General features: G+C 61.5%; 1 protein-coding gene across 3 annotated transcripts in view; it reads left to right on the forward strand.

Moving 5' to 3' along the window:
* VAV2 (vav guanine nucleotide exchange factor 2) overlaps positions 1–22781 on the forward strand; it is a 176324-nt gene that overhangs the window by 146893 nt on the left and 6650 nt on the right. For 2 of the 3 annotated variants that reach the window (XM_065879821.1, XM_065879822.1), the window contains exons 9-24: positions 18–117; positions 969–1064; positions 1758–1826; positions 3346–3432; positions 5949–6034; positions 6858–6990; positions 9242–9351; positions 10422–10523; positions 10877–10965; positions 13553–13569; positions 14438–14459; positions 15453–15580; positions 16861–16935; positions 18220–18272; positions 19575–19691; positions 22264–22351. In XM_065879821.1, the coding sequence (XP_065735893.1) occupies positions 18–117; positions 969–1064; positions 1758–1826; positions 3346–3432; positions 5949–6034; positions 6858–6990; positions 9242–9351; positions 10422–10523; positions 10877–10965; positions 13553–13569; positions 14438–14459; positions 15453–15580; positions 16861–16935; positions 18220–18272; positions 19575–19691; positions 22264–22351 (1372 nt within the window). Of the gene's footprint in view, positions 1–17; positions 118–968; positions 1065–1757; positions 1827–3345; positions 3433–5948; positions 6035–6857; positions 6991–8372; positions 8388–9241; positions 9352–10421; positions 10524–10876; positions 10966–13552; positions 13570–14437; positions 14460–15452; positions 15581–16860; positions 16936–18219; positions 18273–19574; positions 19692–22263; positions 22352–22781 lie in introns of all 3 variants that reach the window. The other variant, XM_065879820.1, reaches the window with a different exon arrangement.

Consider the following 22781-nt stretch of genomic DNA (forward strand, 5'->3'; position numbering starts at 1 on the left):
GTGTACCCACCATCCAGGCTCCTGATCTACGGGGAGTACTGCAGCCGCATGGAGCACGCCCAGAACACGCTGAGCCAGCTCCTGGCCAGCAGGGAGGACTTCAGACAGAAAGTCGAGGTACTTGGGGCTTCCCGGCCTGGCCTGTCCCTTGCCGTTTCCGAGCTTCCAGCTCCCTGGCCTCTTACCCGTTTCACGGGAAGCTGGGGACGGGGCAGTGATGGGACGTTTTTTGTAGATGGTTTTTTTTCCTTTGCATTTTGTTGGGGTTGAGAGTGGGCAGAGGGAGGTCACCGTCCCAGGCCAGGGCCCAGCCTGGGTGCAGCTGTGGCAGGACCCCCGGACCAGATCCGGCTGAGTGGGGGGCTGTGACTGAGCCCTGACCCTGGCCTATCGGGACCCCATGGGGGCCCCAGGTGACGGACCTCTGCTGGGAGCCTCCCACCCCTGCCGTGTCGTCCCCCCAGAGGCTGGGCTTCCCATGTTGTATCTGGCTGGTCAGACGGTTCCCAGGGTGAGCCCTGGTGCCACGTCCCTTTGCTCCGGCAGTGTTGGGGGTGACTCTCCCCTCGGAGAGGCCCGATGCCCTCGTGTGTCCAGGCAACCAGTGGGGAGCCCCTGGTTCCTGAGGGCGGTGCCCCCGTTAGTGTGAGCTGGCCTCCCCCAGGGTCTCTGGTAGACCCCAGACCAGGCGTCACTCAGAATCCCCCCCATGTGGCCACTGCAGACCCCTGAGGCTATGAGAGGCAGCAGGGCCCCTGCCCGCCTGCTGTGAAGCCCACCCCTCTGCACACGCCTGGTTTGGCGGTGGGGGGGTCTCTGGGAGCCAGACTAGAGGAAGACCAGACACCTGGGCCCCAGTGCGGGGCTTGGGTCTGCCCCCGTCCCCAGGCTGGGGGATGGGAGTGTTGGGGTCCTGTGTACCCGGGCAAGGATGCTCTAAATCCACCTGCTGCTCCCCCGACGCCCAGGAATGCACCCTGAAGGTCCAAGACGGGAAGTTTAAGCTGCAGGACCTGCTGGTGGTCCCCATGCAGAGGGTGCTCAAATACCACCTGCTCCTCAAGGTGAGACTGGCTGGAGTGGGTCAGGGCCCGGCAGCCCCCGGGGCGTGGGGTGGAGCCCACAGACAGGCCAGGGTGACAAATGAACAAGCACATAGAGTAAGGCAGCCCGTGCTTAGCGCCTAAAAACTGCAAAATAAGTGCCGGGAGCTACGCAGTATTTGTACGTATTATGAATATTTGTCAGTTAGTACGCAAGGAAAATTATGATTTAAATCGGTAAGAGAAAAGAAAAGCCGAGAGAGACAGAAAAGCATTCTCAGGCCAGAAGTAAGAGCTCCTGGGGCTCGTCTCTTAAGCCAGTCCCTGAGCTTCCTGGTGGCCACGGAAACAGGAAATCCTTCGGGACAGACAGACCTGCGGGGGAGACAGTGGTTTCTGTGAGGTGCCAGCCAAGGTTCTTTAGTGAATCAGCAGGTCACCTGTTAGCTCGGCCCCTGGCTTTGTGCTGTCTTAATGTTCCCCCCGTTATCCACAAGAGTTGGAGACACCTCGCCTTGAAGCCGTGTGTCCCCTGGAGGAGGACTCGCTGTCTGTCTGCTGGAGTTGGGCGGCTGGACCAGAGCCGGGACGGGGGCGAGGGCGGGGGGTGCTTTGTCCCGAGGGCCTGGCTCTGTCTGCACACCCGGGGCCTGGTGGGGAGCGGGCCCAGGCTGGGACCCCTGAGTGGTCACCCACGCCTCACCACCCCCCCAGGAACTTCTGAGCCATTCCACCGACCGGCCCGAGAGGCAGCAGCTCAAAGAAGCGCTGGAGGCCATGCAGGTGGGTAAACCGAGGCAGGGGAGAGGCCAGGCCAGCCTGGGACTTCATGGACCGTGCTCGCCCTCTTTGACTGGACCTGGGCTCGCTAACAACCTTACCTCAGGGATCGGAGATGTAGATCTTCCTGGGACGGCAAGAGGCAGAGCAGGGGCAGGGCGGTGGATGGGACCCACCAGGGGCAGAGGGGGCGGGTGGAGGGGGCTTCCCTAAGGATTCTCTTCTCTAGCCTCCCCTGGCCCACAGTGACCCCACCCCCACCCCCAGGCCTCCCTTCCTCTCGCTTTCCTGACCGTCTGCCAGACAGTCGCCGGAGTCCAGGCACTGGACCCAGTGCTGGGCCACCTGGCCCTCCCCTGCCTGCTGCCCAGTGTGTGGCATCTGCTTCTGAAATGCCCACTCCACCCAGGCACGGCACCTCTCCCCTCCTCCCTCTGTCCATGGAAGCCCACTTTGCAGCTCAGCCCCTGGAAGGAGAGCCCAGCTCACGTCCCTCCCCCTCTTAGAACCCTTCTGTGGCTCCCCACTGCCTGCTGAGTCAGGCCCAGACCCTCCCCCCGGCACACAGGCCTCCAAAGCTGCGCTGGCTTTGCAGTTGTGTTTACCCCTAATGCCCCACCTTCCAGGCAGGCTTGGCCACGCTCAGGCCCCTGAAGGTGTCCGTTCTTTCCCACCTGTGTGTTGGCTCGGGCCGAACCTGTCCTTGTCACCTGGCAACGTCCTGTGCCTCCTCCATCTTTGCGAAGTGACCTTCCAAGGGGGATCGCCCCCTCTCTGGCATCTGTCCCCCCACTGCTCTACTCGGCCGTCTGTTTCTGGAGCTCCTCTGAGCAGCCTGTCCTCTTTACTCCAAGTCCTGTGTGAACTCTGTGGCCTGTGCCATGGAGGCCCCGGTGGTTGCACGGCTCACCAGGCCCATCTTGTAATGTTCCTGCCTCAGGGTCTCCGATTCTGCCTGGCCAGTGGGCTCCCAGTGTGGACGGGCAGGAGGCACTGGAGGGGAGGCTGGAACCAGCTCTCACCCCCTACCCACCGCCTGGCTCAGGGGCTCCACCCTGGGCTCTGGATGTCTGTCCCACTGGGCCCTCTGGATCGTGGTGGGCAGTGCCCCCTGGCGGCCAGCAGGAGACTGCAGCATGTGGGTAGCCGGGCTGCGCGGTGGGGTCGCCCTTGTTCCGCCGAGACTCTGTAGGGCCAAGAACTGGCTGGTCCAGGTCGACCTGGTTGTTTTCCTTCTACTCTGACCTAGAAGGTGGCCGAGTGACGGGGTAGAAGGAAGCTGTTCTAGGAGGAGGGATTTCCTGGCCCACCAATGGGGCACAGCTTTTCTGCCTCGTTTGTCAAGTGGGGTGACGCTTCTAACCCCTGCGGTCATTTCAAGGGCCAGCCACCTCTGGGGACGGTGGACGGTGCTTTGGAGATGCCCAGCCCTTGCACGGTGCCGTGGGGTTCGTGGCTGAGCCCCTCACGCCCTGCCCAGCGTGGGCCTGCTGACCCGCTCCCCGCCTCTGTTGTGTCCCAGGACCTGGCGATGTACATCAACGAAGTCAAACGGGACAAAGAGACCCTGAAGAAAATCGGCGAGTTTCAGAGTTCCATAGAGAACCTGGTAAGTGCGCTGGCTCCCCAAGAGCGGAGCCAGTCACGGCCATATATGCATGTTTTCAAAAATGACTTTCAGGGCTTCCCTGGTGGCGCAGTGGTTGGGAGTCCGCCTGCCGATGCAGGGGACGCGGGTTCGTGCCCCGGTCCGGGAAGATCCCACATGCCGCGGAGCGGCTGGGCCCGTGAGCCATGGCCGCTGCGCCTGCGCGTCCGGAGCCTGTGCTCCGCAACGGGAGAGGCCGCAACAGTGAGAGGCCCGTGTACCGCAAAAAAAAAAAAAAAGACTTTCACAATCTCAGCATCGAATAAGCGGAAGGGCGACCACACACTCCGTCCGTCCGGGTCATGGAGGCCCGTGCAGCTGTGCTGAGCAGCCGTGCTGAGCGCTCTCCGGACGAGGGTGGAGCAGCTTCTGGAGCGGAGGCTGACCTTGCACTGCCAGGCTGTGCACCGAGACCAGCCCAGGGGCCCTGTGCACAAAGGTGGCCACTGGCTGGGGGCCCGAGGAGAGGAACGGTATTGACTGCTCTGCTCTGCCCTCCCTCCCTGGCCTGGACCCGGACTCTCTTGGGTCCAGGAGAAGAGTAGGGCGCCCAGGGGAGCATGGAGCTCCTAACGCCCTGGGACCCCCGGCTCACCCACATCTCCTGTCCCCATGAGGGACAACAGAGAGGGTTTGCTCACCCTGCCCAGGAGTTGCCCTTGAGTCCTCCCCTCCCCCTTGACCTCTAGCAGGCAGGGCTGACACCTCATGGGACCTTATCCTCATCCTGGTCCATCAGAGGCTCGGCCTCGGGGCGTTGGGTGAACCACTGTGTCCTGCGGGGCGAGGAGACGGGCCATCCCAGGAAGCAGGCACTTCCCCGCCTGTGCCAACCGGTACCAGCCTCTCGCTGATCTGCTGAATGTCTAAACAGGGTTTCTCCGCCTCGGCACTGTTGACACTTGGGGCTGGAGCATTCTCTGTTGTGGGGCCTGTCCTGTGCATTGTGGGATGTCGACCTGCACCCCTGGACTCTGTCCACTAGATGCTGGTAGCATCCCCACCCTTCAGGGGCCCAAGTCATGGCCACCAGATACAACTCCCGACATCACGAGATGTCCCCTGGGTACAGAATCAGCCCTGGCTGAGGACCACTGGTTTACATGCATTTTCACTCTCTGGTCCCTGAACTTTTAGAGTCCGGGTGAGTGTCTGTCAAAAGCAAATCAGCACAGAAGCTTTTGCAAAGGAAGCCCCGCATGCCCAGGCTGACACCTGGTGCCCATTTGTCTGGTCCTCCCCGACCAGAGTCAGAAGAGCCCAAACAGGACTGTGGTACAGGCACGTGGCGTGAAGACAATCGTAATGTGTCGGCCAGCAGAGGAAAAAGAAGTCGCCGAGCAGCATTATGACCCGACCCCATTTTTCTTCCCTTTCGGAGGGCAGAGGAGGTGAAGGACGGCTGTGCCCCAGGCTGTTAGCGGTGGTGTTAGTGCCCGGTGGGGCCTGGGGCTGTCGGTTTTCCCCTCGTTGAGCGTTGGATGTTTTCTACACGCTCTGCGATGGATGGATGGGCACTACTTTTGTGACAAGAAGCCTTTTTTTTTTTTAAGTTTTTACATACGACTGATTCTTGCGCATCAAATGAAAAGAGTTAAGCGGCAGGGGAGCAGGTGTGGAGCGCTCCTGTGGGCCGGGCGCCCTGCTCTGCCCAGCCGTGTGGTTTCCTCCGGACCCCGTCCCAGCAGGTGGGGCTGGGACCTTTCTTCCCGCCCTTTGGAGATGAGACACAGAGGCCCCGAGTCACTAAGCAGGTGCTGGTCCCACCCTGGGTGACACCCACGCTGCGCCCTTCGTTTTGCTCTGGCAGCTCCCGGAAAATGCAGAAAACCCTGAAAGAAGATGCTGAGAGCCCCCGTCGTAGCGCCAGGCGGGCTGGCCTGATAGCGTTTTGCGGCATTCTCTCCTTCCTGTGCTGTCCGCGTAGACCGCACAGGGAACGTGCCCAGAGACGTCTCTCTGAATCAGAGCAGAGCAGAGATGCAAACCAGGCAGAAAACAAAATGAAATCCTTGCAAACCAGAGAGGGGGTTCAACTCGAAGGCTCTTCCAGTGGTAGATGAACCACCGGCAGGACCCCCGCGCCCTGCCCGCCCTCTATCTGATAAGCGCTGTTTGTTCTCTGTCTAATTTGGTTTCTCGGGGTCAGGCATCTGGTGTTTCCCACCAGGTTCCCGCTCTGGCTCTATGGTGACAGTGGCCTGCTAACTGACCCACACCATCAGTCGCCCTTTGTTGCCGCAGAGCTGGAGGGAGTCCTCAGCAGGGCCGGGTCTGTGGGGCGTGGAGTCTGCAGGCCCAGTTCCTCCCTTCTGTCCTCAGCACCAGCCGGGATCCAGGGGGGCTCGTCTCACATCGCTCCCGCCTTCGGTTTCTGCGGAAAACGGCCGCCCCAGACGCGTGCCCACCTGCGTTTCTCTTCACGTAGGGAACTTGCTCTGGCACCAGGACTAACGGCCTTGCCCTTTCTTTCCCAGCAAGTGAAACTGGAGGAATTTGGGAGACCAAAAATCGATGGGGAGCTGAAGGTCCGGTCCATAGTGAATCACACCAAGCAAGACAGGTGAGTGGAGCGGGCGCCGGGCTGGGTGGCACCCGAGTCAGACACGCCGCTCCAGGGCACCCCGCTCCCCGGCGGGCCTGGAAACAGCTTTTCACGTGGACTTGGCTTTGGATTGCGCCTTTTTAATTGCTTCCTTCCTTCCCGGTGAGAGCGACGGCCAGTGGCTGCCGCGCCCATGGGGCTGCCCTGCCTGCGGCCGGCACTGGACAGGCCGGGCTGGGGGACAGCTAGAGGCCCGGCCTGCAAGCGCACGGGCTCCTGGGAGCGGCCGTGTGAGCTGTTTGCCAAAGGACTGGGCGGGAGTGCGGGCAGGCAACGCGAAAGCTCCCGGGGAGCTGGCACGGCCCCAGCTTGTTCAGTCCTCCACGCACACCTGCTGCGTCCAAGGCCTGGGGCCGTGGCCAGGGTCACAGAAGACGTGAGCCCTGCCCCACGCGGCTCCTAATCCCGTGGAGGATGGACGTGTAAATGGGCAGTGACCGGCAGAGGCCAGTGCTGTGGGGAAGGCCAGCGGGGGCAGGGGCGTGGAGGATCCAAGGCTGGGCTGAGGGGTCAGAGTCGGCTGGGTGGGCCAGGCCGGGGGAGGGCTCAGGCTCGGGGAGGGAGCAGCCCTCACGCTGCCCACCCGGGCACCCACAGCCGTCCCGTGGCCTCGGACCCCGGTGCGTTGGCTACACTGTCGGGCCCCTATGGCCCCGCTGACGGGCCCCTGGTGGCCGCGCTGTTGGGCCCCTGTGGCCGCACTGATGGGCCTCTTGTGGCCGCGCTGTTGGGCCCCTGTGGCCGCGCTGACGGGCCCCTGGTGGCCGCGCTGTCGGGCCAGGTACCTGTTCCTGTTTGACAAGGCGGTCATTGTGTGCAAGAGGAGGGGCGACAGCTACGAGCTGAAGGAGATCATTGAGCTGCTTTTCCACAAGATGACCGACGACCCCATGAACAACAAGGACGTCAAGAAGGTGAGCCCCGGCTTCCTGGTGGTGACGGAGGGGCTTCTAAGGCTGGGCCGCCCGTGCGGGGCAGGCACCGACCCCCCGAGGGAGGAGTTGTGGGGTGGCTAGAGAAAGCATGGTCAGGTGGGCTGGCCTCCACCTGCTCTGTGCTGGGCCCGACACCCCCCACCCCCGGCCTTTTGTCTGAGTCTTTCCTGGCGGGGGTTGGAGGGGCACGATCCAGATTGCAGCCCCCCAGTGAGGACCCTGAGCTGAGGGGTGTGGCCCGAGGCCGCTGGTGAGAGCCCAGCCTTAGACCTTGGCCGCCTGGTGCATGTGGCCCCCTGCAGCAAGCAGACCCTCCTGCCCCTCCCCTGCCCTCCCGCTTTGGAGGAGGGCACCGGGTGGGCCTTGCTGTGGCTCCTGGGGCTCTGATGTCCAGCCAGTGGGCTGTGGCTGCTGGGGGTGGGGCCATGGCTGCTGGGGGTGGGGCCATGACTGGTGAGGGAGGGGCCATGGCTGCTGGAGAGTGAGGCCATGGCTGCTGGGGGTGGGGCCATGACTGCTAGGGGTGGGGCCATGGCTGGTGAGGGAGGGGCCATGACTGCTAGGGGTGGGGCCATGGCTCCTGGGGTGGGGCCATGGCTATTGGGGGTGGGGCCATGGCTGCTGGGGTGGGGCCATGGCTGCTGGGGGTGGGGCCGTGGATGCTGGGGGTGGGGCCATGACTGGTGAGGGAGGGGCCATGGCTGCTGGAGAGTGAGGCCATGGCTGCTGGGGGTGGGGCCATGACTGCTAGGGGTGGGGCCATGGCTGGTGAGGGAGGGGCCATGACTGCTAGGGGTGGGGCCATGGCTCCTGGGGTGGGGCCATGGCTATTGGGGGTGGGGCCATGGCTGCTGGGGTGGGGCCATGGCTGCTGGGGGTGGGGCCGTGGATGCTGGGGGTGGGGCGATGGATGCTGAGTTGGGGCTGCCGTTCTCTCTGGTTCAGTCCTGCTTCTGCACCCAGTGCTTGAGTACCTATGGTGTGCAGCCCTGGGCTGGGTGTGGGTGCCAGGCACCAAAGGGCTAAAAGAGGCTGGACTCCCGAGCTAACAGGTAGAATGCAGGTGCCACCTGGAAGAGCTATTGGGGGTGACCTGCCTAGCCCTGATGTCCAAAACAGGCCACTGGGGCCCCAGAAGCAGTGACCTGAGGCCACCTCCCAGGCTCAGGGCTGAAGACGAAGCCCCCCAAGTTCTGCCCCGGCACCTGCCCCTCTGGGAGGAAGGCCCTTGCCATGGTGGTCCCATCCTGGGGCACTTGGCAGTGGGCAGTGTCCTGGGTTGCGGCACCCACCGCGGGGCTGGGCCAGGCCTCTTGATGATCTCGTCTCCCCTTTTCCTTTCCTCTCCTCGCGCTTCCTAGTCTCACGGGAAAATGGTAAGCCCCTGACGCTCACGTGCTCGCCACCTTCCTCACGGCCGGGCCCGATGCCGGCACTTCCTCCCTGAGCTGGGAGTGGGGTCTGGGGAGCCGGGTGGGCCTGAGCCGGGCTGGGTTCCTGGCGTTCTCCTCCTTCCTCCCCTCAGTGTCTGGATTAAGAGGAGACATGTATTTGTGATAACAGATTTGCCGGCTGCAAAGGGTGTCAAGTGAAACCCCCCCTCCCGCCTGCCCCACCCACTCCCGGTCCCTGGAGGTTTCAGAGCCACTGGGGTTTGGGCTGTTCTCTCTCTGCCGCCCTTTGTCCTCTTTCTTCTTTCCCTCCCTCCTTCCCTCTTCTCCTTTTTCCCTCCACCTTTCCTAACACAGATGGGCTCAGACTTCCCAGACGCTTCTTCCCGGGCCCCTTTAGAAGCCCCGAGCGATAGCCGGGCCTGGTGGTGGCTGAGGGGTGGGAAGGCTGGGCTGACTTCGCAGCAGCTCCCCAGGCCCATGACCTCCTCTGCCTTTTTTGGTTTTTTCTGTTGTTCTGATTCAGACCAGTGAGCTTTTCTGGCATCACATTTAGGAAGTGAAAGTGGGCGGGCTGGCGTCCTGGAGGGGGCCCCAGGTGAACGCCTCGACGCGGGTCGTTAGAGGTGACCTGGGCTAAACCAGCAGAGACCTCAGTTGAGGTTGCACCTTGGAGGGGGTCGGAGACGGGTCCCAGGACATCTCGTTAGAGGCTGCATACACATACCCACATGTGTGCACGTACAGGCCCGGGCACGAGTGTGCCTGTACATGTGCCCGTGCACCTGTGTGCACCTAGCCGTGCCCGTTGCAAGCGTGTCCCCTGTCTCCTCCCACAGTGGTCCTACGGTTTCTATCTAATTCACCTTCAAGGCAAGCAAGGCTTCCAGTTTTTCTGCAAGACGGAAGACATGAAGAGGAAGTGGACGGAACAGTTTGAGATGGCCATGTGAGTCCGCCGTGGCAGCGGCGCGGGTGGGAGGCCACGTGGATCTTTCTCGGGGAACCCGCCCCCCCCCCCGGGATGCCAGCCCCTTCCCCCTGCGTGGCAGCCTCACTCTTTAATCTACAGTGGCCAGAGGGCCCTCCCCCTGGGGCCGAGCCTCCCACACTTGACCGGCAGGGCAGCGAGTGGCCAGGAATGGCCATGGTGCCAGATGGACTCACGGTGACCCAGATCCCTGGGCCCTTACAGGCCGGTGGATTGTCACCTTTGGGGAAAAGCCCCAGAGCTGTTTTTCCATGAAATCTAGGAGGATCCCCAATCAGCCCAACAGAGAAAGGTGATCATGGGGGTGCCTGGCCACATCAGACCTTCAGGCCAGGGTGGCAGGTCCTGGGGGCCTCCGGGCAGGTGCACTCACCTCCCTGGCCTCTTCCTCCTGGTGAGATGCACATGAAGGGAGGGTCCAGGTTCTGGGATTACTGGGAGGATCCAACGGGGTCCCGCGTGGGACACATCAGAATAGATGGCGGCCAGGCGGTGGGCCCCAAGGCTTTCTAGGGGTTGTAATTTTCTCCCCACCGTTCTCATGAAAATTTTCAAGCATTAATCCAAGTTGAAAGAACGTCACGGTAAATGCCCGGCCTGCTCCGTTCACGTCTTGTGCTGTCCTCTGTCGCATGCCGTCCCCCAGCCCTGGTGCCACCTGCTAGCGGGCGTGTTGTAGTGGACTGCAGACACGATTTGTTTAGATCTTTATATCTCAGGCTCGCACACAGTGACACCCTGGGTGCGGTTTGCTGAGTCATGACAAATGCTTGCACCGGCCCACACCCAAGCCCTGTCCAGATACAGCCCTTAACCATCACCCCAGAAGGTTCTCGAAAGCTCCCACTCAGACCCTTCATCCTCCCCGGGGTGTCAGGGCCCCTCGGGTCTGCCCGGGGGTCGGGGCAGATCCTGGCTCTGAGTCCCGGCCTCCTGACTCCCGGCCGCGTTCCGGAGCCCGGCTGGTTTGGCGGCTCCCGTTTCGGGGGGGGCTCAGGGAACCTGGAGCCCGCTTTCCCTCCCATCAGGTCAAACATCAAGCCCGACAAAGCCACCGCCAACCAGCACAGCTTCCAGATGTACACGTTTGACAGGACCACCAACTGCAGAGCATGCGGGATGTTCCTCAGGTGAGGCCCTCTCCCGGCCCCCGAGGGAGCCCGCTGCTGCCTCCCTCCTGTACCCCCATCGCCGCCCAGCACCCCTAGGCCAGCGCCGTGCTGGGCCCCAGGGACCCGGCGAGACATCCCATCATGTGGGAGGCAGCCGGCCCTCGGACGTTTGGGATCCAGCCGGGAGGGGAGGTGACTGTCCCCGTGGGTGCCCAGGGCCCCCTGTGGGGATGGCAGAGCCAGGCTGCGCATCGGGGCGAGGGTCCTGGGCCCCAGGGCTTTGAGGGGTGATGCCCTGGGGGGGCAGAAGGCAAGGTGGGTCTGGTGGTCCACCTCACCTCCTGCCCCTTCCCCCTCCCACTCTGGCGCAGAGGCACCTTCTACCAGGGTTACCTGTGCACCAAGTGTGGCGTCGGGGCACACAAGGAGTGCCTGGAGGTGACCCCTCCCTGCAAGATCAGTGAGTACCCATCCGCGCCCTCCCCGTGGGGCACGGGCCCTGGGGGCTGGTCCTCAGGGTCCCACGACACACCCCGAGCCGAGGGTCCCGTCATCCCTTGCAGCTGCCGGCTCTGGCAGTGTTCCCACATTCTCCTTTCCTGCCATGGTGACCCCATGGGGCAGGGACCAGATGAGGAAACAGAGGCTCAGAGAGGGGAGGACGCCGGCCCTGGGTCACACTGTGTCAAAAGGTCCAGCCGGAGCGGGAGCGGGGATTCCATGGCAAAGCCCTCTTCCTAACTGCATACTGGCTGGCTTCTCTCGGCCTCTTGGGCACCCCCTGCCGTGCTGTAGTTGTAAGCCTCTAGAATCTCCACCCCGCAGAGGGCACAGAACATTCCTGGCAGTTGCATGGAGCTTTCCGACCGCAGAGGAACATCTCACCCCTGGGTTCCCCCGCCCTGGAGAGGCCCGGCCCTCTTTAGCGACAGCCCTGTTTGTAGATGGTTCACGCGTGTGCACGGCACCTACTGTGCTCCCCTTTGCCTCAGATGGGGGAAGCCTGAGGCTCCTGTCAATCGTCTTGGTTTGGGGGATGAGTTGGGGGAGGGCCCAGCCTAGAGCAGCTGGACGGGCCGCCGGAAAGCCTGAGATGGTTCTGAAAGGTTTCAAAGCCGCCACGGTCAGGGGCTGGCTGAGCTCTGGATCTGGGCATGGGGCACCCACCAAGCACCACGCTGCTCGCCCTGCTTCATGGGGCCCAGGTGCTCCCACATCCCCGTGAAATGGGGCTGTTTTGCTGACATCCACACTCAGGGGAGCTGTGCTCAGAGCGGGTTAACCACGCTCCAGGTAGACAGGGAAACATGCCGGGCCTGCTCGTCCCCCGAGACACCACCGCCCAGAGTAGGAGAGTTTGTTAATTCCTCATTTACTGTGACTGCTGGTCCAGTGCCCTGATCCGGGAGGAGGGTCCGACAGGTCAGCCCAGACCCCCTCGTCCCCACCAAGGCCCGTCCGATGCAGCCCACTCCGGCCCGGTGGATGTTCAGCGACCCTGCCGGTCTCCTCCGGGCTAGAGGGTGCTGCCGGCCCCGACTGGCCCCGACTGGCCCCGACGCAGCTTTTCAGCTTCGCCCATGGCTACCATCCTCTTGTGGCCATGTGTCCTTTGCGTCAAGCGACTGGACAGTTCATTTCTTCTGACGGTTTTTTCCTGATCTTAAAAGTAACATACTTCTTTATCAAAAACTTAGAGGAAAAAAAAGAGGAGAAATGAAATAAAGAAGAAAATAATTATCACTTATGAACAGATTAAGAAATAACCAAAGGTGATATTCTGGTGTATTTCCTGTCAAGTTTTCTTTTTTTTTTTTTTTTTGCGGTACACGGGCCTCTCACCGCCGTGGCCTCTCCCGTTGCGGAGCACAGGCTCCGGATGCGCAGGCTCAGCGGCCATGGCTTACAGGCCCAGCCGCTCCGCGGCACGTGGGATCTTCCCGGACTGGGGCACGAACCCGCGTCCCCTGCATCAGCAGGCGGACTCTCAACCACTGCGCCACCAGGGAAGCCCAAGTTTTCTTATTTTTAAATAATCTTTCTGTTTCCTTTTCCCTCTGATTATTAAATACCCATTTCCCATAGAAGATATAGAGAAAAGTAAGGGAGATGAAAGCGATCCTGGTTTTTGTCACACCAGGCAAAAACAGCTGCCGTTAGCCATCACCTGCCTTCTCCCTTTTTTGCAATGCCCCCGCCCCCGTCCCCCGTCTCTCTTTAGGTCTTTGTGTTTTTCATGATGTGTATGGTTGGGGCTTTACCACTTAAGCTATTGCACATCTTTCGAAAGCCGAAGTCATCAGCACCCTCCCCGTGTCACTGAGAGCCCGTGGTGGGCACCTGCTTTTATTTTAAGGAGCGTGTGCTTCCCCCAAGGGCACGTGCCTGATGCCTGACGCCTGTAACCTCTGATCTGCAGGGTCTTTCGGATCCTACGTCTGCGCAAAGCAGGCTGCGACTCTGCGTGTGTTAGACGGTGTTGAAGTCACATCAGCCACACGTTAGCCCTTATAGTGCTTGTTTTGTCTGGTGGTGGAGTGGCAGCTCAGCTTGTCAGATGGCCGGGGCCCAGCCTGGAGCTGTGTTCTCCCCTTGGGTCGCCCCAGGGCAGGCAGAAAGAATCTTTAGAATGTTTGCCTTCCATCTGATGAGCTGAGGTGTCCCATGTCCGAGGTGCTGACAAATAGAGTAGCACGACTACCACGTCTTCTGTCATTTGCCCACGGCAGGCATCACTAATCAATTGTGGAAACCTTCCCTTTGAGCCCAGGTTCTGTCCAGTGATCAGGCAGTAGCTGCCGTTGGAGCAGAGTTGGCTCATGCAGGAAAACCTGTTTGCCACGGGGTCTGGTACCCAGTGCGTGTTCTCCCGTGGGGCCCCTAAAACCAGAGCTCAGAAGTCGCCATCAGAAGTAATCGAGAGATTTTCGTGGTCACCAAGCACGCATGTCCGTAATCCAGGTCTGAAAGGAAGGGCCTTGGAGCTCACCTCGCTCACACACGTGGGCGCGCCCAGCGGCTCTGACCCCGCTGTGCTTCCTTTTCAGGTTCTCCTGCAGACCTGGTGAGTCCCCCAAACCACTCCCTTCCCGCTGCCCTGCACCCTACACCACCCCGTGCCTGGAGCCGGAAAGACCCAACGTTCCGGCCCTCACGCTTCTGGGGCCAGGCCGGCTTGCAGAGCCCCTGTTGGTTTCGAGGGGCCTTTGTTTTCCTTCGTGGTCGTCAGTAGAAATGGGTCCCTGTGCATGGCCTCCTGGGCCCTGATAGCTTTCCCCCTGCCCGGCTGCCCACCCGTTCCACCTGCCCAGTGGCTTGCTGGCGGCTGTGGGTGCCCAGCTCTGTGACAGGCGTCTGCCCACCTGCCCCCCATCCTGATAGACGTAGAGCCCTCTCTTCAGCTGACTTGGGGACGGAGTCACTGAATTCACTTATGGGTTGTGGACGTCGTTTCTCTCCCCAGCCGTGGGGGTCCAGTCAAATTAACCAGCATGTAACGGGCCCTTACTGGGCCCTGCGTGGGCTACAGAGATGCCCTCAAAGAGGAGGGAAGACAGAACATTTAGTGTATGCAGCAGGACACGTCCCGGACAGAGACGACAAACCCCAAGCTTTGAGCAGGGAGGCCCTGGGCTGGGGTGGTCAGGGCAGGCTTCCTGGAGGAGGTGGGAGTTACTGGTAAGGGATGGGAGGGGAAGAGGACGGATGTCCCAGGGCTGCGGAGGGGTACAAAGGTGGAGGGTGTAAGTAAGAATCGTGTCACACAGGGAAATAGGTTGTCACCATCACAAATGTCCGTGGGCGCTCAGGACGTGTCCCTGGCCCCCTCCCCGCTTCCTGCCTTGACCCTTCCCTCTGGCTGTGGGGGGCAGGGGGTGTGGGATGCTTGGGCAGCCTTCCCTTCTCACTATCCTCTGTCCTTGCTCTCACAGGACACCTCTGGAGCGGGGCCAGGTGAGTCTGTGGGACTTGGGTCTTCTCTGGTACCGTCCTTGTCAGCGGTCACCCTGGGAGCCGAGCCTGGGCCTGGCCACGGTGTCTGCCACCTGGCTCCGGGCTCCCAGGGTGTGTGCTGCCCTCCGGCCCCATCTCCCTCCCACCTCCACGGCCACTTCCCCTGGGAGCTTCCTTAGTTTTTGATGACGCAGCGCCAGGCATGGGGCCAGGGCCCAGCCTGCAGACAGTCAGGGTCCCTTCAGCCCAGTAGAAGCCCTGAGCTGCAGCCCGGAGACCCCGAGCAGAGCAGACTCTGGGACACTGCTGCTGTTACTTTACCATTTTCTCCGTCCCCCCACGTCCCCCTTGCTCTGCGTTGGGTAGCAGGAGAACTGAAAGCACCAGGTGTGAGGCAGCCCGAGCTGCGGACAGAGTCCAACCTAATCATGAAAACAGAAAGCAAAAACCATGCTGCTGCCTCTGGGGCACCAGCTTCAGGAACCAGGCCTGGCAGACGCGGCCCATGCAGGGCTGGGCCGGTCAGAGCAGGGCACGGTCTAGGAGAGGCCTACAAGTTTTGGGGGGGGGGCTCAGGCGGGCCCCCCATCAGCCCAGGGCTGCCCCGGAGTGGCTGTGTGGCCTTGGCAGGTCGCTGACCCGGCCCCCACCTCTAACAGGATGGGTGCCCCGTCTTCTACTCCATGCTGCTGATTCGAAAGGCGTTTGGATGATGGCACAGAAAGCGCTCTTTAAAAATAAGTTGCCGTTACTGCAGTAATACCCTGAATCTGTTAATCTCATAAATAGTTTACTTATGATATGTAACAAAGGGACGTGGGAGCCTTACGGGAAGAATTTAGGGAGGGCGATACAGGCCCATGGCCTGCTTCCAAGAGCCCCGAGATGTCTGGAGAGGTCTGAGAAGGCCGGGGAGGACAAGGTCAACCTGGGGTGGGCTGCCACCAGGACGAAGCCACCGAGCCATGCCCTCTCCTGCCCTGTCCTTCGCAGGTCCCAAGATGGTGGCCATGCAGAATTACCATGGCAACCCTGCTCCCCCCGGGAAGCCGGTGCTGACCTTCCAGACGGGTGATGTGATTGAGCTACTGAGAGGCGACCCTGAGTCTCAGTGGTGGGAGGTGGGTCCTGGACCTGGGAGGGTCTCGGGCCCCCGGCTACCCCCTCCCCACTCCCCAGGGTAGAGGCAGAGAGGGTCCTGCATTTCCAGGCAGGGGTGGGTTTGGGGTGCGAGACCATCGGGGTCGACAGGAGTGGGCTGTTAGCAGGGCCCGGGTCTTGGGGTGTTTGCGTTGAGGTGGTAGGGGGTGCAGCATCCCCTCACGGAAGAGATCGTCCTCCTGGCGTCCAAGCCCTTTCCCTGTCTGCCTCCTGCCTGGGTTATGTCCTGCACACACACACACCCCAGGCCCCGCCCAGGCCATGCCACGCCCACCCTGCTCCCCGCCTGCCCCAGTTCAGGCCAGCACCACCTTGCTCAGCACTGGGGGTGCAGCATGACCGAGACCCGCCCACCGCCCTGCCCCAGGAGGCCCAAACACGGACGCAGGTCCATGTGATGGTTTACGGCTCTGAGCCGTGAAACCTGCTGTCCTGATTATAAGGCCTGAGAAAGGGGAGCCATCGATGCTGCTCCGAGATCTCCCAAGCCCCAGTCCACGGGGTCTACGTGGTACCGCAGGAAACCGGGGCACTTGCCCAGGCTGGGTGACCAGGGCGACCTGCTTAGAGCTGATGCTATAGTGCGTGTGTCCAAGTGTCCACGTACCGTTACTGCCGTCGTTGTTGTTGTGTGGCGGTCCTTGTCAGCACGTACTGACTTACGAACTTATCGCACCAGACTCGGCCTCATGTAACTGGAGATTCAGGAGCTGAGAAGGTGTCTGCATCTGCCCCGCGCTGACCCCAGCCACCCAGTTCCCCTCCCTAGCTGTCACCAGGGCCATCAGGTTTGGGTGGCCTCGCAGAGACACTTTGCTGATGTGAAAGTGGGGGCCGGGAAGGCCTTGGGAGGGTCTTCCAGGCAGAGCGAATGGAGAGAGTGAACAGTCACCCCCAGGCCCTCCCACGCTGTGCTGTGTTTTATCAAGACCCCCAGGTCCACACGCCCCTCACAGTTTGGGGAGGGCCGGTGTGGCTAAGAGGAGACAGCAGCCAGGAGAGGGGGCTCTGGTCCCAGTGCCGAACAAGCCGTGTAGCTTCTCTGGGATCTGTGAAGTGAGGGCGCCCCAAACGGTGATGAGGCCAGCTGAGGTCACAGCAGGAAGGTGGTGCTGTGATGGGCTTCTCAGGGACTCCCCTCGTCTTCCTCAGGACAAGCTGAGTGCACACTACAATGCCCCCTCCCCCCACCACTGGCCAGGCCAGGCCCCGCCGGCCCTGACCATCTGTCCTCTCCCAGGGTCGGTTGGTGCAAACCAGGAAGTCAGGTTACTTCCCTAGCTCGTCTGTGAAGCCCTGTCCAGTGGATGGAAGGGTGAGTACTTTCCATGGAAGCTTCTGGAGCATGGTGGCCAGGGTGCCGTGGGTGCTGAGAGCTGTCTCCTCACTCAGGACGCCCTGGACTTGTTCAGGCCGTTGTGAGCTGGCCCCGGAGCTGGGATGAAGGGCCAAGGGGCAGGGGATCCCTCCTCTTGGGAGGGCTTGGCTGTTTTAAAAACACTAAAATGGGCATCTCTGCAGCAGGTGCAATGGACCAAAGACCAGCCGCCTTTCTCCACACTGGAGGGACTTTATAAGTCTTCTCCCTCGAACATAAGGACTCAGAGCTAGATGTTACGATGTTTAGAAAAGAGGCAGTATGGCATTTCTTGCATCTGAGCGCTGTGGCGCAAATTCTGCTCTGTTACAAAAGGCATCGAGCTGTCAACCAGCAATTGCGTCACCCACACACACCCCAGAAAAAGCTAAAAGTGAGAGAGTGAAACTTCTCCCGAAGGAGCAGCAGGCAGGTGCCCGACCCCCTGGGAGCCCCGGTCCACCTACCGGGCCCTGCCCGGCCTCTGGCCCCACCGCCCAGCCTGTGCTTCTGTGCAGGCCATTGCCCAGTCGAAGGAGAAAGCATTTTAGGACAGGCTTTGCTGGCAGGTCGAAGGGACCAGACGGCAGAGGAAGAAAATGTCACTAACTCACTGGGTGGCCTGCGGGGGGGCAGGGGGTCCCTCAGGGTCCCTTCCCAACCCTGGCCCTCAGTTTCCCCATCTGCATGGTGAATGGGGTGGGGAAGGGACAGGTAGTCTGGGAGGCTCTTCCCAGCCTGTGGCCCAGTGAGGGGAGGTCAGGCCAGCGAGGGCGCAGCGCGGGGTCTGGAGAGCCGCGAGGTTTGCTGCAGACGTGGCTCTCCACCTGCAGAGCGGCTGCTGCCCGCCCAATGCCTGTCCTTGGGGCTGCGGCCCGTCCGCTGCAGGGGGTGCGAGGTATAGGGTGTGCTCCTGTCCACCGGTGGGCCGTCGTAGCCGCCTTCAGGTTGCTCTCTTTCTCCTTACACCGCACTGTTAGTTGGATGCTATATGTTCATTCATTCGCTCAATCAATCAATCATTCATTCGATCAGACCCACTGAGCATCTACTCAGAGATGGTGAGTCCTGGCTGCTGCCCTCAGGGACCTCCCAGGACGGTGGCTCTGGGCCTAAGTCCACAGACGTTCTGGTAGCCAGTGCTGGGCTCCCGGGGTCATTGATGATAGGACGTCGCTGGGCCCTGCTCTGTGGACAGTGCCTGGGGATACACCAACCCGAATGTTCTTTCCTGCCCATCAGCCGCCCATCAGCCGGCCGCCGTCCCGGGATATGGACTACACCGCATACCCCTGGTGAGTGGATCAGCGGGGGCCCCAGGCTGCCTCTCGTGTCTCCAGGGCGGCTGAGCCAGGCTGCACGCGGCCGCCTTCTCCCCTCCTCGGCTCTGAGTCGCTGGGAGCCCCGGGGGAGTCTTCTCTACCCCGAGGCTGCTGTTTCCCCGTCTGTCAACAGATCATCAGGTTCTAACATTTGGAAGAACAAAGCCCTTTTTAAAGTGTGATCTTACTTGAGCCTTGTCTAAAATACCAGTCTGTAAAAGGAGGTATATTTAAGGCCAAAATTATAATTGTATTTGCTCCTACGGGCTTGATGAGAGCAGTGGGGCTGTTTGATGAATAAAACGTGGAGGTGACGCGGTAGGTACGAGTCTCAGATGCAGGTCGGCCTCGGGGCCAGCTTTTACCGCTCTGCCGCCTGGCTCACCGGCTGCCTGGAAGAATGACTGCCCTTCAGTGGCCATGGCCCTGCAGAAGCTCGCTCTGTGGCAGCCCCAGAGCAGTGGGGCCGCTCGACCCCGGGAGGGTCTGCCCGTGTGGTTTTCGGTTTGGGGTTGATCCCTGAAGCCACCCCGGGACCCCTGTGCCCAGTGGTGTGATGTGCCTGCACCCTCGGTGCCCCTGGCCTCCCCGGCACCGCCCCATCTGGGTCTCTGAGACCCCTGGGTCTGTTCCAGTACGCTGTTCACCCTGCATTTGGGCCTAATGTGGAGGGTGGAGGACTTAAGCTGTGATTTTCACTTGATGGGATAACGCACAGAACTTTAATTTCCTAATGAATCTGTTTACAAAAGTCCCAATTCAGCCCGACAGGGAGGTGCAAATGGGGTCAGGCTTTGTTCTTGAGGTTGGGGGTCGGGGTGGGCTTCATTTCCATAGAGCTAGCGAGAAAAGCTTTCAGTCATTGTGTCGGAAACCCACCCATGGAGATGCTGATGGTCTCCAGTATGTTAGGACACAGAACAAAACCCCCCATGAGCAGTTTGTGTTTATCGCTGCTTATTAAACAATGACAACTTGGAAAGGAAGTTTGATCTAATGTCTTGTTACCCTGAACGCCTCCTGCAGGCCCAAGGTTCTGGAGGGTGGAGGCCGCGGTGGAGTGCCTGGGGCCTGTTTGGGGTCCTCGTCTCTCCCCCAGCCACCTTCCCTGTGCGGGCTGTGAGCGGGCACGCGGATGCCCAGCCCCGCGCGTCTCCTCCAGACCCCGCCCACTGCTCGCCCCTCCTCCTGGGGGCGTGGCCTCACGTCCCAATAGGCTCTTCGGCAGATTAGAGCCGAGTCAGTGAACAGCCCCCGTTTCCCCCTCTGCTCCAGGTTTGCCGGCAACATGGAACGGCAGCAGACCGACAACCTGCTCAAATCCCACGCCAGCGGGACCTACCTAATCAGGGAGCGGCCGGCCGAGGCCGAGCGCTTTGCCATAAGCATCAAGTACGTGGAGGCTGGGGCTCAGAGAGACCCCTGCCCTCATGCCGTTCCGAGCCAAGGAGCCCACATCCCCTCCGGATTCTGGGCTTGTTGGGTGTGGCCTTGGGATGCGTTGCCCACGCCAGGGCACTTTTGAGATGCAAGGGCGTCAGCGGGTCTGCACAATGCACCTGGCCCGGGACAAGCGTGAGTGATCCCGGCCTGCCGTCGGCCTTGCCCGAAGCCGCCCCGTCGGCTCGGTCTGGCGTTTTTCAGGTGGTGGGGGCCAGAGGAGCTCAGGGATGGGGACAGGCCTGTGGTGAGAGGTCAGGGACTTCCAGCGGCCCCGCAGGTGGCCTTGGAGAACACGGGCAGTCACGCTGCTGCCAGCTCGGGGCTCCAGCCCGTGGCCTTTGGGCTGGGGTCACCCCGCTCAGACTCTGCCCCCTTGTGGGTCTTCTGTCTCCTCTTCAAGAGACAGAATCTGATTGGTCATTGGTCACCATCGGCATAGGACACACACTGGACAGGAGTCTCAGGCCGGTGAATAGAGGGTTCTGGTTTGCCGTGACCTTGATGGGGTCAAGAGCCCCCAGCAGGGTGACCTGTATCCAGGGAAGGCCCCCTCGGGGTCTGCTGGGTGGGTGCTGGGTGGGGGGTGGGGCAGGCCCAGCGACCGGGCCACCGGACGGCCACAGAGTCACCGCCTGGGTGCTTCTGGTATCGAGTCACAGAAGTCAACGCGAGGGAGCAGAGAGGCCCTCTCGGTAGGAGATGCAGGAGCGCCTCTGGCCGTTAGGGGCAGACGGGAGCCGGGCTCAGTGGGCCGCACCCAGGTCCTGAGCACACAGCCCACGCCCATCTTTCCATCTCAGCTTTTGTTCTCCCGCCCCCTGCCTCAGCTTCCGCTGCATCTGTGCCCAGTGGGGGCCGAGGGCACGAGCGCCCCAGCAGCAGGGCGCGGGTCCCGGCCTGAGCACGTGCTGCCGGCCCGCGTGCCTGCGCGTGTACACGTGCGTGAACGTACCCCCATCCCCTTCCTGCGTTACTGGGAGGCTGCAGGTGGTCATGCCCTGGTCATCCGGGACAGGGTCCCACTGTACAGAATGGCTGTTGGAGGACCCCTGGGGTGGAAGAGCTGGAGGGGTCGGGATCTGGGCAGCTAGGAGGAGCCAGAACTGAGGACGAGACCCCCACCTAGGTAGACAAACTGCGACGGTCCCCACGGGCTTTCCAAGAGGCCCCACTAACGTTTGGGCCTGAAACAAATGCGCTGGCTTTTCTAAAATACAAAAACCAAAGGACACCTGCAGCCTTGAAAGTGACAGATGTCTAGTGAATGTCAGCTGGGCACAACCTGGGTCACCTGGTACATAGGACTTGCTCTCAAGCAGAGATCAGCTGTATCCGCCGTGGGTGGTGGGAGCATCGTAAGGTGTGTGACCCGGTGCAGGTGGGGCCTCCCGCAGTGAGAGTCTCAGTAGGGCCCTGGGAGATCAGTGGCGCGTGAGGCGTGCCGGCAGGCCTGTGGCAGAGACTGGGAGCACCAAGCAGTGAAGTGGCAGAGACGTCTCTCGCCTGATAGGAATTCGTGGAGCACCTTCTGGGTGCCTGGCCCGCAGGATTCTGGAGTGGGGCTCAGACGGGTCTTGTCCAAGGAGCCGGGGTGGGGCTGCACACACTCGGCTCACTTTGAATCCAGGAGAAACAGAGTGGTGGGTGTTCTCCAGGGCCCCACGGGAGAGGAGGCTGGCCAGCTGGGCGTTTGCTTATTTAACAACTGTTTATTCCATTAACTGGTTTCCGGATGTTAAACCAGCCTTGCACTCCTGGAGTGTCCCATTTGGTCGTGGTGTAAAGGCCTCTTTATACGTTGGTGTGTACAGATGTGCCTGTGGAGAGAGTGCGTTGAGGATTCGTGCCTCCGTCGTCATAGGGGATATTGGCGTGTCGTTTTCTTTACTTGTGATGTCGTTGTGTGGCTTTGTGATTCGGAGGCAAGGGGTGCACGCTCTCCAGTGAGGCCACATTTGAACTGAGACCTGGACACCAGGCAGGGTCGTGAGGGTGGCAGGAGGGTGAGCATTCGGGGCTGAGGGGACAGCCAGTGCCAGGGCATGGCAGGCTTGTGCCTGGCGTGTCTGAGGAAGAGCTCCTCGGGCCAGCTGGGGTGAGGGTGCTCCCTTCGGGCCTCACAGGCCAAGGTCAGACCTCTGACTTACAAACCATGCTGTGAAAGCCTCACCAGGTGATGGGGGAATGGGGAGGGGGACATCCCCAGTGCAGAGAACAGGTGGAATCCGGGGCAGGACATCACAGCGGCGCTGGATGGGGGAGAGGAGGGGAGCTTCGGGGCCTGAGGCCTTGGCTGACCCGGGAGTTTGGGCTTCAGACGGGTGGCGTGATGGATGGATGGACAAGCGGTAGGAGACAGGCCCCGGCCGGGGCGGGGAGAGAGGTTGCAGCCATAGGAGCAGGAGGTGTGGGCCGAGGGCCGGGGTCTTCGCTCAGCAAACATACAATAAGCCTGGACCCCTGGGGGGCCGGGGGCCGTGTGGCTCGCGTAGTGACCGGCGCTCCCGTGTGCTCTGCCCAGATTCAATGACGAGGTGAAACACATCAAGGTGGTGGAGAAGGACAGCTGGGTGCACATCACCGAAGCCAAGAAATTTGAAAGCCTCTCAGTACGTGATCCCGCAGCTCCAGCCGGCCCATCCCCGAGGGGGGTAGGAGGGCCCAGGTCCCCCACTGCAGCCACACCGAGGAGGAGGGGCCCCCTGCACCCACTCCTGCGGGCCGGGCTTGCAGAGGGGGAGAGCCCAGCAGGGGCCCCCGTCTCCCCGGGGAGGAGAGTCTTCCCAGTGTGGGAAAGATCCAGGGAAACTGGATTGTAGGGCACCTTGGGACAGGGAGGGCCTCGTCGCAGGCCCCCGAGTCAGGCTTCTGTCCCCCAAACCCCGTGGTGGACACAGTAGGGCCACCAGCATCACAGCCCATCCGCTTCCAACGCCCCTACCCCCAGCTGTCCCAGCCCAGCCAGAAAGCCGCGAGAGGCATAGTCCTTCTTAAAATGATTTTAAAGTTGGACCTGGTGTTTCTTTGCTAAATTACGCT

The sequence above is a fragment of the Phocoena phocoena genome, chromosome 6, assembly GCF_963924675.1.
Source record: "Phocoena phocoena chromosome 6, mPhoPho1.1, whole genome shotgun sequence".
Lineage (NCBI taxonomy): Eukaryota > Metazoa > Chordata > Mammalia > Artiodactyla > Phocoenidae > Phocoena > Phocoena phocoena.